Consider the following 13737-nt stretch of genomic DNA (forward strand, 5'->3'; position numbering starts at 1 on the left):
TCTTTTGTTTTTCCTTTTCAGGTGGTAGAAGTTGGACACTTTTGGGGTTACAGGAATGATGAACAAAACGTCCATGTGTTGGGAAACCTTACTGAAGAAATTAATAGCAATGATCTGAGAGCTCTGCCACGAAGGCCACATCCCGATATGTTATGTTTGGCACCATACGTATACATGGGCAGACAAAATTATTTCAGGGCTCAAATAGAGTATGTTACTGGAAACTGTGCCGTGGTGAGCTTTGTTTTCATTTAACCTCTAATTCGAACACATGAAAACATTACGCAATCCACATTTGTTATTAAACATGGAAGTATTTTATTAAACAAAGACTGCAGACTAAGGAACATTGTGCTCAGAAAAGATGTAGAAGTTTTGTTTTATATATTGTTTTATCTCTTTTACTGTTCTGAACTAACTTTTCATTTTCTTGATTTGTGCAATCTAACGAGGAATGGATCTCTTTATCGTCTTTGGATTTATTTAAGGGAAACCATGCCATACAAAAATAACTTCCAAGATCTTTAAACGTTACAGCTTAACCCCTTAAGGACCAAACTTCTGGAATAAAAGGGTATCGTGACATGTCACACATGTCATGTGTCCTTAAGGGGTTAAATGCATTTAGTGTTTACAATGCTTAGACACACTAGACTTGAGCTGACTCTATTTTTTTATTGGGTTAGATAAAATATTACAAATACAATTAAACATCCTATCCATTGGAATTCCCAGTGTTTCCTGCAGCGAGCATTGGCACTTCTTACCCAATTCTAGCTATCCTTTTATTTTTGTGAGTAGTGTGGAGCTTAGCAGGTTTTTTTAATTGGGCATGAAGTTCACCATTTGAGAACCATTACAATTTTTAGGGATCATTGTTGGAACCGCTGCCCAAACAGTTAACTTTCCTATAGTCGCAGTCTGTTTAAACCAAATTAATTCTTTAAAGGCTTTAATTTCATCACAATTCCTATTCTATGATCTTGTACAATGTACAATATTATTTTTCAGCTGTACACTTACAGAGAGAATGCAAAGTGAATTCCAAATTTAAGGCCATGGTAGGTGACCTGGCAGGATGGCTAAATTAGGGATTTCTTTGTTATCTGATTATTTTGTCCTTACATTTTAAATTAATTTTGAATTCACAGTTTAGTGAATTACTCTGTTAGAATATCTTCGAAAGGATTGTGTACGAACAAAAATAAATTACACAGTGTAGTTGCCGATAAGTCAAAACATATTCCATATTGATATCTGTCTCTGCTTTTATTTATTTAATGTTCGTACCAGATATTGCGTATTTTGAAAAACAATTGTTTGTTTCTTAATAATTTTCTCTCAGGTCTTTTTTGTGGACTACGGTAACCAATCAAAAGTGGAACTTAATCTTCTAAGAGAAATCCCAAATTACCTTCTAGAATTTCCATTTCAAGTAAGAAAACACAACTTAAGGTTTATTTCTGTTTCAGTGTGAAAGTTACCTATGTATTTTTGGGAAAGGTGGGATTTGTATTTTATTAGGGACTATTTTTAATTTAATGCAATTTATGAGAATCAGCAGGCATAGCTACTCCTTCATTCTGGCCCAAACTAACAGTTGGATGGATAAAGGCCTAGTGGGCTTCCAGCCAGAGCATACATACTGGACATAATTTATTTCATATATTGTCTGAATACGTATGCTTGGCAACATGCACATGCATTTATATCATACAGCTAACATATACTATACGATGCACAGTGCAGGCCCATGTGTTATTGCCTGATGTTGAACCAACATGTGGCTTTCAGAGATTCATTCTCTACAAATAAAACCTAGAAAAAATAATTACTGAAATGTTTAAGTGCAGTACTAGTTTTAAAGGCAGTTCATAAAACAAGAATGTATATATTTTTTTTTTGATGCTAGTATTGAAGTTTCATTTCATTATATGTATAAAATGGTTTCCCACAGAACATGAGAATTTTAAAATCATAGAGGAAACATTTCTGACAACTTTATGTTTATTGCTTGGAGTTATGTAAAACCGCAAACCATGTAATTTGGGGCGTTAATGATTTGCAGGCTCTCGAATTTAAGATCTGCAAGATGCGTCCTTCTGCCAAGTCCATCATTAGCGGGGAGCAGTGGAGCTCCGCAGCAAATGCTCGCTTTGACTCCTTAGTGAATGGCTGCACACTCGTGGTGAAGGTTTTCTCCATCATTCACGGCCTAGTACACGTGGAAGCTCATCGCATGTTTGAAATCCTAGAGGAGATGAGCATTAGAGACATACTGATTGCTGATGGGTTTGCAGAGCCGGCCGAGGAGTCTTACGAGTCCAAAGTTCGTATCTATTATTTTCCATTACATTTCTTTATCTTTAAGATTTTCTATAAAGAAGAATAAAAAAGTAGAGCAGACCATAGCTGTCCACAAGCTCTAGACATATTAAATTATCATGCATAAATGCACACAAAGGAACATGCAAATCACTGAATTTGGTTCTAGATCAATCATGGTGACTCCTAAAAATCACATCACCATCTATCCTAGATCTGTGCTCCTTATTTGAGCATATATTCCTGTGTGCATGCAAGAGATACATCCATTAAAAAAAATCATGCATTTATGGGAAAAAATAAAGCAGATCTCTGTCCAGTTGGAATGTTGGTTTTAATGTTACATTTACTTATTCAAATTGTGCATTCGTGTTCATAAAATTTGACAGATTGGCAACAGCTTAGCGGAAGGAATTCTCCCGTGGCAATGCTAAATATACCCACATTTTCTTTTTGACATCTGTTGTCTGTATCAGTGCTTATGAAAAAGCATGAATTTGTGCTTATAGCTTTTATTAAAATTTACTATTTTGTAACATTCCATTAGAGCATTTATTTTTTATAGTAACACAAGCATGAAACAATTGTTCAGTATATACAACTATTCAATACTGTGCTTAGTAATTGTGTCGTTTCTAGTGGTATAATTATTTTAATTTACTACGAAGTGTCAATAAATTCTGGAGAGTTGCAATCAATCAGTGCTATAAAAGGGTGCAATCAGGGGGCGGAGCCTAACAGCGGAGCTGAGCGGACGCACCTCGCCAGAGCTCCGGCTAAACCGAGACAATTACGGGGTACATGTCGCTCGGACCGAGCTATTTTGCCACCAGTCAACCCACCTGAGGCTGGGGAGTCACCCGGAGAGCACCTATAGCGGCAACAGAAGCGCTGACTCCGGCACTTGTGGCTGCAGCACGAGTCGCGGCCTACCACACGCGGGCAGACGGGAGTCGGCCGCTCCCTCTGCTAAGGTATTTGGAGACTCAACATCCACCGTAGACCCCACCAGAGACCTTCCTCCCCCACCGGAGAGGGTGATCCTGGTACCATTACCATCCCACAGACGATATGGGGCGCAAGCATAAAAGACCGCTCCAGACGGAGAGGCCTGCATCACAGGACACAAGGCTATCCTTTGGGAGGGCACCTCCACCAACACCTGCAAGGGCGGCAGCCGAGCAATACAGTGAGCAGGTGGCCTCTGATGACTCCCCTGAAGAGGAGGAATCCAGCGTCTCATCTCACCCAGCTGGAGTATACCAGCGAACTGACTCAGATGAAGACCACGAAAGGAGACATAAAAAAACTACTGGTAGATCTGAGAAAAATGTGGAAGTCAGACCTCCAGGGAACACAAGCTGACATCAAGGCCCTGCAGCTGAGGGTGTCAGCGGTGGAGAACAGAGAAAAAGCCTGAGACACTCAGCTACAGGCCACTACGCAAAGTGTGGAGGGGCTCACCTCACAAGTCAAGCAACTGCACAAAATGGTGCTCACACTGGAGTCCAGACACAGGCGTCGGAATGTGCGCCTGAGAGGCCTACCTGAACAGGCTGAGGGGGGACACACACTGCAATATGTCCGAAAGCTGTTTGCCTCAATGGGTGTTCACAGCACCACAGACGCCCCATGTATCCTGGCTGCTTTCCAAGTACGCAAATCTGCAGCGGCACCAGCAGACGCACCGAGAGAGGTCATTGTGACGACCAGAGACATTGCAGTGAAGACCGCAGTCATGAATAAATCCAGGACTATGGGTCAAGTGAGTTTTTAGGGCCATTACACCTCTATCTACAGCGATCTCCCATTCTCCGTTCTGGCAGAGAGGAGACGGCTGGCTCCAGTAGCTAGAAAACTACGGGACTGCTCTGTCAAATACCGCTGGAATGCGGAGGGCTCCTTGGCCGTCACACAAGACGAAGAAACATTCACCCTAACCTCCTCAGATAATCCAGAGACACTCTTTAACAGGCTGGGCCTACCAGCTGCCAACATGCCAGACGAGGCAAACCGGATGGACACACCACACAAGACAAGGGCCATAGGGAGAGTGAACCAACGAAGCAATGTGACAAAGCGACACCTGCCTGACACCAGGGACAACTCTGACATGTCATAGATGTTACAATTGAACTGACAGTATGCAGTTTTCCTCACTTTTTTCATTTTTATAACTTTGAGTCCTGTGCGCATTTGCCGTTCGACGATGTGACATATCATTATACATGACTTATGGCTGAGCACAAGTACCAATATTGTCCATGCATGTTGCCTTTAAGTCCCTTTTTCTTTTTTGTGTGTCTTATTTACTACGACCAAGTTTGTCGAACCAAGCCGAGCCTTAACATAATCTTTAATTGTTTATTCCTTATATATACTGTCAAAGATATATACCGTGTGTATAACTCTAATAAAATACAAATTAAAAAAAAAAAAGGTGCAATCAATCAGTGCTATAAAGGGGGAAATCACGCACACAGGCACACTATTATAATGTTGTCTGTTTTGTAGAATTCACCCTTCTCAACACTATAAATATATGAAAAATAAAAGGATCTTTTTTTTTTTTTCCTCTCTGTGTTTGACTTTTAATTTATTTGTTACATGCATGTTGGAAACTATCTTGTTGTTAAGCTATCTTTGAAAATCTTATGTTTGATTAATCCAGAACCCTGTCATTAAATACTTAATAATTAAATGTCATTAAACATCTCCTAAAATTTATAACAAGTTCATCTTTTAAAGAAGAAAACGTTAATTTAAAAAACCTAAAACTGGGAAAAGTATTGTTTAAAAACACACACTCACACACCTTTCTCTCTTAAGGAAAAGTACGTTTACGTATCAGGGCTTTCAGACTTATCTTTTGTAGTTTTAACCTTTCAGCAAACCATTGAAATGACTATTGTTTGTAGATTGCCGCAGACAAGGTTCTGTCAGGTGAAACGTCTGCACAGGTACACTTGTACATCGTGTAACATTCATGCAAGATTTGTTTGATAAGATTTACGATTTTCACTGTCTGCATCATTGCAGTCTTTTTGGACATCTAAGCGCTAGAATTATATGCAATACACTTTTTGGCTTCTTGATTAGGTGATAATCTGTAAAGTAGCTAGGTGTTTCTTGTCTGGTAAAGTTACTGGTTTGTTGTTGAGGTTGAGCTGTTTGATAGTTGTTATCCTGGCTAATGTCCGTGCCTATAAGGATAGGTCTATTACTAGAGTGGCTTATTGAGACAGTACGATTTCTCGAACATTCTTGTAGACTTTCTAAATATAAGTGATACAGGGCTCTGCTGTCTACATGCTCACGATGTGGACAGAGTTAGAATTGTACTTGGCCCCATTTGTGTTTTCCTCAAACCACTTTGTTTTTTCAGTAATCACTGTCCCAGTTCTCGATTGGGAAGCTAAAACTTTTGCTTTTTATTGCAGCAAAGCAACGAGATCTTAAAAGAAATGTTTTCCACATCAATTAACGAGACTCCATCATTTAGTATGCCTGATCAAAAGGAAACCAAATCTCTGATCAACAGTGTGTTAAAAAGCTTTACCAGTAATAAACTTGGAGATCCATATAAGAAGGTAATATGAAGCGATATATTGGTCACCTTTTCAGATACCTTTTATAGAATTTGTTTCCCATACCCCCTAGGGCTACCGTAATTAAAACGCTGCGGCCATGAGCAAATTAAGTGTAAGAAGGATAAAAGATCCATCACATGATTCAGGAGACCCAGGTCTGTCATCCATGATAATGTGAAGAAAACCAGGGGAGTGCGTAGGTTATTAAACAGCACATAGCTCTGTGAATTAAAGCATAGGGACAGTCACGACTGATGGAATAAAGGAAATCTCTTGACAAGTGAGAGAGTGAGGGTACTTTATCACCTTAATATTTGTATTACTACCGCTTTAGGTGGAATCCCTTCCGATGATCTAGGACAGGCATAGGCAACCTTCGGCACTCAAGATGTTTTGGACTACACCTCCCATGATGCTTTGCCAGCATTATAGCATTATAGGGGATGTAGTCCACAACATATCTGGAGTGCCGAAGGTTGCCTATCCCTGATCAAGGGCCTGCGTTTGAGTACCTCAGTTACCCTAAAGCTCTTTATGCCTTTTTTATGCAGTTAATAAATGGCAGCCTTTTTTTTTTTTTTTTGTCGTATTATTTGTAATCATTTATGCAAGTAAAAATGTCTATAAACAATGTTTTTTCTATGTTAAGTGTAAGTTTAAGCCTACAATCCGGTTTATTTTTTTTTAATATAAAATTCCAAATGTGGCTGCGGTAATAGCTATATCTAGTCTTACCTATTTTGCAAGTAATTTGTGTTTAGGTGAGATTTATTTTGTGATCTCTTTTTCAGGTACCTCTCCGGGGGCCATACCATCCTTTTGAAGTACAGTTTCACAGTATGACTAATGTTTCCAGATTCAGGTATGGAAAAGCTTAGTATACAGTGGTTTGACTTCAGACAGTTTTTAATTCTTGGCAAATTTTAATTTCAAACGTGATAATACTTTAATTATAACTATTTCATGTAGTAACAGCATTCTACAGGTTTTATCTCAAGCCATGTCAGGCTATATGTGTTTAAGTGGATGTGGTTGGTCTTCCTATGTCTCTATTGAGTTTATTTACCGAGCTCTGAATTGCAAAACTGAGGCTGAAAAATTGCTATTATTTATTTATTTATTTCCCAGATGGAAATATTTTTGGGGTGTATTCCGCTGCTGCATCTCTGTCTCAGACCATCTCAGGCAATGAATGATCTGAAAATTTGCCCAAAATTAAAGGAGCACTACAGTGCCAGGAAAACAAACTAGTTTTCCTGGCACTATAGGGTTATTAGGTCCCCCCCCCCTCAGCCACTTACCTTAATCCGGCGCTGGTGACCTCTCAAAGTTGGCTGCAAATACGTATACGCGGCCAGAGCCGTGCGCGCATTCAAACCGCCCATAGGAAAGCATTACTCTATGCTTTCCTATGGACGTCAGCGTGTCCTCAATGCGACTTTTGCATTGAGGATTGCGGAAGCGCCTCTAGCGGCTGTCAGGGAGACAGTCACTAGGAGCTGGATTAACCCTCAATATAAACATAGCAGTTTCTCTGAAACTGCTATGTTTTCAGCTGAAGGGTTAAAACTAGGGTGCCTGGCACCCAGTCCACTTCATTGAGCTGAAGTGGTCTGGGTGACTATAGTGGTCTTTTAATGGGTGTTGGTTACATTAATGGGTGTCCTGTGCCGTCCAAGCTTGATTGAGTAGTCTTTTCATGTAGATGTGGACAAGCATTGTTAGACCAAGCTGTGGTACAATCTACGTTGTCTAACAAAATGGCTATGCGTGGATAAATTGTCAACTTTTTTTTTCCACTTTTTGTTTTCTTTTTAAATCCAGGTCTGTGTGGCTAGAAAAAGAAAGCATTAACTCGGTGGTAGTTAATGACACGCCGGAAGAAACCTACCAAAGGCTGTTTGTTGCTGCATCAGTATCTGTGAACGCGTCCGGTATTGTCATTTCTCAGCACTTGTAGTTATTACCTCGCTTAAAGTAATATCACACTAATATGTAATTTCAACACATTTTATAGGTAGAAATATCTTATCTGTAGGTTCCTCATTCTTTCACGCCTTGACGGAGGAGGGGAGGTAGGCAAAAGCAATGAGGAGCTGGGAGTGGGGTAAAAATAAAACATTTGTCTCCATGGCACTTATGTCTTCAGGGTGAAACTGACCCCCATAATGCTGCTGGTGCAAACATGCCCTCTTGAGCATTTTTATGTTCCTAGCACTGCTGGGGTTAATTTAATTTACATTGTGTGTGATATATATATATATATATATATTAGAGAGAGAGAGCGAGAAAGAAATGAGATGCACTCTCAGGTCTTTACAAAAAATCCGTTTGTATTTATTCAGTAAAAATGTTACATCATCTGACCGACGTTTCGACCCTTCAGGGTCTTCCTCAAGATATATATATACATAAAAACACACCTAATAGCTACATTTTAGTTTTAGGTTTTGCAGAAATCTTGGTAGTGACCACTCCACTTTAATTCTTGTGCTGTCCATCCTTCGTTACTTGTATTGGCTCAGGATGGACAGAACGTTTCTGTGCGTAATTCCAGGACCTTTCTGTCCTCACACCATTAAACACTACAGTAATGTTTGCAGAGAGAGAGGACTACTTATTATGTGACGATGTACTTTTTTTTTTTACTGTGTTGTAATCAATCAATGTTTATGGACTCTAGGCACTTACGTTAGTTTTCTTACTATTGATTTTTCTCTGGGTAGGTTCCGCCATAATATTACGGGAAACGTCACTGATGCCGTCAATTCCCGGATTGCCCGCCCTCGTCGCCATGTTGTTTGCACCAGTAATAGAACTGAGGTATATCTGATCATTATAGGTGGAGTGGAAATAGCATGATGATCCATATTGCTAAAAAGACACCATGTTACATGACATAGACGCAAATTTTGAAACCTCTCTGCTCCACATTTCTGAAAAACAGTAAATGATGTATGCCATAGCTGACTGAGGTTTAAATTATTTAATTCTCATTGGTTTGAGCGCATTCATTTAGGATGCAATATTGTCTGACACCAATGTTTGCGAACATCTCTTTTCACTGTGAAATTTGTATTTTCCTCTGCTTCCGCATAGGTGCAGTCTGGCAATGTCATAACTAGGTTTCCGTCCTAGCTTTTCCTAAAACACTGTTTAAAAAAATAAATTCCTTTTATCTGATAGGAACATTTTCTAAATTTTTCATTAAACACAAAATGTATTTATTTAAAATATGAATGGCAAAATGTAAGCTAAATCAGCCAACCTCGGCTGTAGCTGAGGATATAATTAATAAAAAAAAATTTAAGATCAAGTATTCTTGCCAAAATTCTGCCATTTGAATTTTAATTAAATGCAATACTACAAAATTTGTATTTTAGTATTCAACAATGACTATTATGCTTTAAGAGAAAATGTAGAAATGAAATGTTTATCCCCAAGTCATTATTGTTCACCAGTGACCCGGGAGGTCATATGCAACCCTAGACAATCCTTTTTGGAATGTTTGCTGACTCATAATTTTAATAGTCTATGGACATCATAAATGACGTAAAATTAAAGGAACACTATAGTCACCAAATCAAGTTTAGCTCATTGAAGCAGTTTTTGTGTATTGATCTTGCCTCTAACGTTTCACTGCCATTAGGAGTTAAATCACTTTTGCTTCTGTGTATGCAGCCCTAGCCACACCTTCCCTGACTGTGACAGACATAGCCTTTATTTTTATTTTTTTAAATATCTTGCTCTGTAACTTGAACTTTAATTACATACAGGAGGCTCCTGCAGCCTAGCAAGCTCGTAAAAGAGCAGGAGATAAGATCTTCTAAATTAAAAAAAAATTGCACAAAAAAAGGAAGTGTAAACATTAGATGGCTCTTTACAGGAAGTGTTTAGGAATGCTGTGTAAGTCAAATGCAGGAGGTGTGACTATGGCTGCATAAACAGTGGCAGAGAAGCGAGCATTGAGACTGCAGGTACATGATCTATACACCAAAACTGCTTCATTAAGCTGAAGTTGTATTGGTGACTTTGGTGTCCCTTTAACAGTGGTTTTAGAGAGACACTATGAAAAGCTGAATACACTCCCCTAATACATATACATCTTGTCATTCCAATTTTTGAATTAAACCTCTGATGAGGCCAAAGATGGTTTATAATCTCTTTAAATTCAGTATCGTTTTCCCAGCCTTGAATGTATTTTTAGATGAATTAATGACATAGTTTTAAATATGTTTCTGTGTGTTTTAGAGTTGACAAGAACCAGAGCGAATACATAGGTGCTATTTGCGGGCTTGGGTGGGACCCGAGCAGTAATTCTGCGGTATGGCCCGAACACGATATTGAACTGGCCTTCGATGCTCACATCACTATTGATGACCTGTTAAAAGTAAGTGAAAAACTGTCATTTTTACTCTGATTATTTTTTCAAAACACACATTGTTTTGCTAAATTATTTGCTGTTATTGTTAATTATCATTAAAGGTGAATGGAATCAGATCTGCTGTTAACAACATTGTTTCCCACCACCATGACGGTTCCCTTAGAAAGGCTCTGGGAAGGACAGAAGGGCTCCAGGAAAATGTTCGAGAAAAACTTTTCAAGTACGTTTTTGTTCTTTTTTTTTTTTTAAATTTTTATTATTATATGAAGAAAAAATCATTACTCAGTTTATCTGTCGAGCTTATTCACGAAAGTGAGAATTGTCGTAATTTAACGTGAATTTCGAAGTTAATAACCGAACTGGAAAAAAAGTCCACGAAGCTTCCAGTTTGGTTGTTTTGGCCTTAAATTTAAATCCATTGTGCATTCTTGTCAATTCTCACTCTAGTGAATAACTCTGGCTATATGAAAGTGGTACTAAAGAGATTATTATTATTATTTTGTTTGATTTTTTGCCTTTACAATATTTGTGCTCGGAATTTAAATACGTAATGGATAGTAACTGTGAGCAAAGTTGGTTGTGGTGTGCCGAAACCAACGTACGAGTGGGCCTGTAAATAAAAGAGGGCCCACCAAGGAGAATGTAATTATAACAGGGTGTAGGTGGGTGGGAACAATCAGCTGAAAGGCAGAGGTGAGTAGGGGCTGGGAGTTTAAGTAGGGGACTTACTCCTCCCACAAATTCAGGCCTCCACAAGTTCAGGCCTTTTAACTTGTGCTCGGAATTTAAATACGTAATGGATAGTAACTGTGAGCAAAGTTGGTTGTGGTGTGCCGAAACCAACGTACGAGTGGGCCTGTAAATAAAAGAGGGCAAAAAGATAAATTCGAGAAATACACACTTAATTGCATTTTTTACAAAACCAAGTTGCTGAAAGCTTGGCGAAGCTCTTTCTCCGGCTGTGGAATATATGCAGTATATATGGAGGATTTCCACCGCCCCAGTCTCTTGATGATATGGACCGGTGTGTTAGTGCTAGAGGCTGCAGAGGCGGCTCTTATACGGAAAAAGTGCCTAGAGAATGCAATCGGGTTGTGTCCGAGCTTAGATAACAGAATTCTGATATGAACCATCAATTTTGCTGTGGTTAACGGGTGCCCTTGTAGTGTTAAGAGCGGAGAGTCCAGTAGGTGACCGTGCAGAGTTGACCGTAGGTGGTCTAGTACTTTTACCGGACACCAGGCATTATCAGTAGGGAAGAGAGGAATTATAGTAGGGTGTAGTGACCGGTTGGTTTTAGTTGTAGGGATCGAAAGTTGGTAGTGATCCTCTATTTTAAGTCTTAGCTTCGTATCTCCTTGAAAAATTACGGTGAACTCTCTAGGTCTGAGAAAACCGTAGAAAGCGAGATATAAAGCAGATTTGATCACCGTATTTGTGCCGATGTCGAATGGGGCTGTGTCAAGGAGATTGCTAAGTGACCTGAAGATAGGCCCATCTATAGGTAATCTAATGGTAGAGAGTGGAGGTGAAACCTTTGATATTCCTTTCAAAACCTTTTTGACGGGGTATGAAGACAGGAAAGGTGTGTTAGGAAAAAAAGGTGAGGCTGTGGTGCTGGACCCCCGTGAGATATAGTTTAATGGTGTTGTGAGATAGTTTAAGGTGTAGGTGGAAAAAAGAGGCAAAAGCCACCATGGTTTGAATAGAGAAGTCACCTTGTAAACCGAACTCTGCTGTGAATTTATTAAATATATTAAGAGCCCTATTGTAAGTGATAGCCGTGTTTGGTGATAATGCTTGGTGAGTGAGTGCTCTAGCGTGGTTCAAGAGTGTGCTTAATCCAGGATTAGATCGTGGAACCGTGGTGTCCTGGATGGTTGTAGGTGAGCCGTTGGGAGTGCCTGAGAAAATGCCTGAAATTGAGAACGAGAAAGAGCGTCAGCGGCCGTGTTGTGAATCCCCGGGATGTGAAAACAAACTAAGTGAAACTGGCCGGATGCTGCCAACCAGGTCAGCTTGCGAATCAGCCACATGATGGTCAGGGAAGATGATCGCCCTTTGTTCACGATTTTGCAAGCTGCCGAGTTATCAGAGTAGCATTTGACTGCCTTGCCAGACCAGAGATGACCCCAGGTGTGTGCGGCCGCCACAATGGGATAAATTTCAAATAGTGCTGAGGTCTCTCTGAATCCTGGCAAGGCATCCGTATCAGTGGGCCAATGGCCCCTGAACCAGTGGTTCCCAAAAATGGCTGCAAAACCGGTATTGGCTGCTGCGTCTGTGTGGATGATGGGTGAAGAGGTGGAGAGAGGGGGAATAAACATGGAGATTCCATTCCAGTCCTTCAAAAACTTCCCCCACATAGCTAAGTCAGCCTTGGCGTGGGGGTCCAAAGAAACTGTGCCAGAGTCCGGAACTCCGTGCAGCAGGCAAAGGAGTCTGGATATGAAAGACCTTCCCTACGGAATGATGCGCATCGCAAAGTTCAGGGATCCGAGAAGGGACTGAAGTTCTTTTCTAGTGCAAACATCATTCAGCAGGAACAAGTCATCTCCCCTCTCAAACGTGACAGTTTGTCGTGGGGGAGGCTAGCTCTGAGGTTAACCGAGTCCAGTTCTATCCCCAGAAAGGTCAATTTAGTTGTGGGGCCTATAGTTTTGGCTGTGGACAAAGGGACTCCAAGTGTGGAAAATAGTGCAGTAGTGCTTCTGATTGCTGTGGGTGAAGGTGACCCTGGCTCTATTAGTAAAAAGTCGTCGAGGTAGTGGATAACGGAGTGACACCTGGTGACGTTCAGAAGCAGCCAGCATAGTGACTCTGCGAAAATGTCGAACAGTTTGGGGCTGCTTCGAGAACCGAAAGTGAGTCGTGTAGAGAAGTAATATTTCCCTCGCCATTTAACACCGTGTAAGTGCCAGAGTGAGGGGTGCATGGGTAGTAATTTAAACGCGTTTGTGATGTCCGTTTTGCTAAGCCAGGGTCGATTACCAGATGATATGATGGACTGTATGGCGTCGTCGATGGTTACGTACTGAAGTGAGAATTTGTCTGCTGGAATGAGTGCGTTTATGCTTGGAACAAAAGAGGAGTGCGGTGCCGATAAATCAATAATTAGACTTTTTTTTTTTTATTAGAATATTTGTGAATAGCAATACCAATGGGGTTAGTGTGCCAGGAGGAGAATGGTGAAGAGGTGAAGGGGCCGATCATGAAACCGTTGGTGATTTCAGAGGCAATGAGAGTGTCTATGGAGACTGGGTCTAAACGTGCTGACTGGAGATTAGGGCATTCTAGTGTACCTGGGGGAATGGCTACAATACCCGTGAGAAACCCTTTAGTGAACCCTGTGGTGAGATAATCCACCAGATGATTAAGCCTGGGATCCCTTGTCTTGAGCACCACAGAGATATCACCATAATTGAATGCCTTGTTCTC

At 40.3% G+C, this 13737-nt stretch overlaps 1 protein-coding gene across 1 annotated transcript in view; it reads left to right on the forward strand.

Moving 5' to 3' along the window:
- Window positions 1–13737, forward strand: part of TDRD9 (tudor domain containing 9) — a 117259-nt gene that overhangs the window by 91203 nt on the left and 12319 nt on the right. The window contains exons 25-33 of the mRNA XM_063439181.1: window positions 22–234; window positions 1346–1435; window positions 2069–2329; window positions 5766–5915; window positions 6707–6777; window positions 7740–7849; window positions 8642–8738; window positions 10167–10305; window positions 10401–10519. Of these exons, the coding sequence (XP_063295251.1) occupies window positions 22–234; window positions 1346–1435; window positions 2069–2329; window positions 5766–5915; window positions 6707–6777; window positions 7740–7849; window positions 8642–8738; window positions 10167–10305; window positions 10401–10519 (1250 nt within the window). The remainder of the gene's footprint in view (window positions 1–21; window positions 235–1345; window positions 1436–2068; window positions 2330–5765; window positions 5916–6706; window positions 6778–7739; window positions 7850–8641; window positions 8739–10166; window positions 10306–10400; window positions 10520–13737) is intronic.

This window comes from Pelobates fuscus, chromosome 13, assembly GCF_036172605.1.
Source record: "Pelobates fuscus isolate aPelFus1 chromosome 13, aPelFus1.pri, whole genome shotgun sequence".
Lineage (NCBI taxonomy): Eukaryota > Metazoa > Chordata > Amphibia > Anura > Pelobatidae > Pelobates > Pelobates fuscus.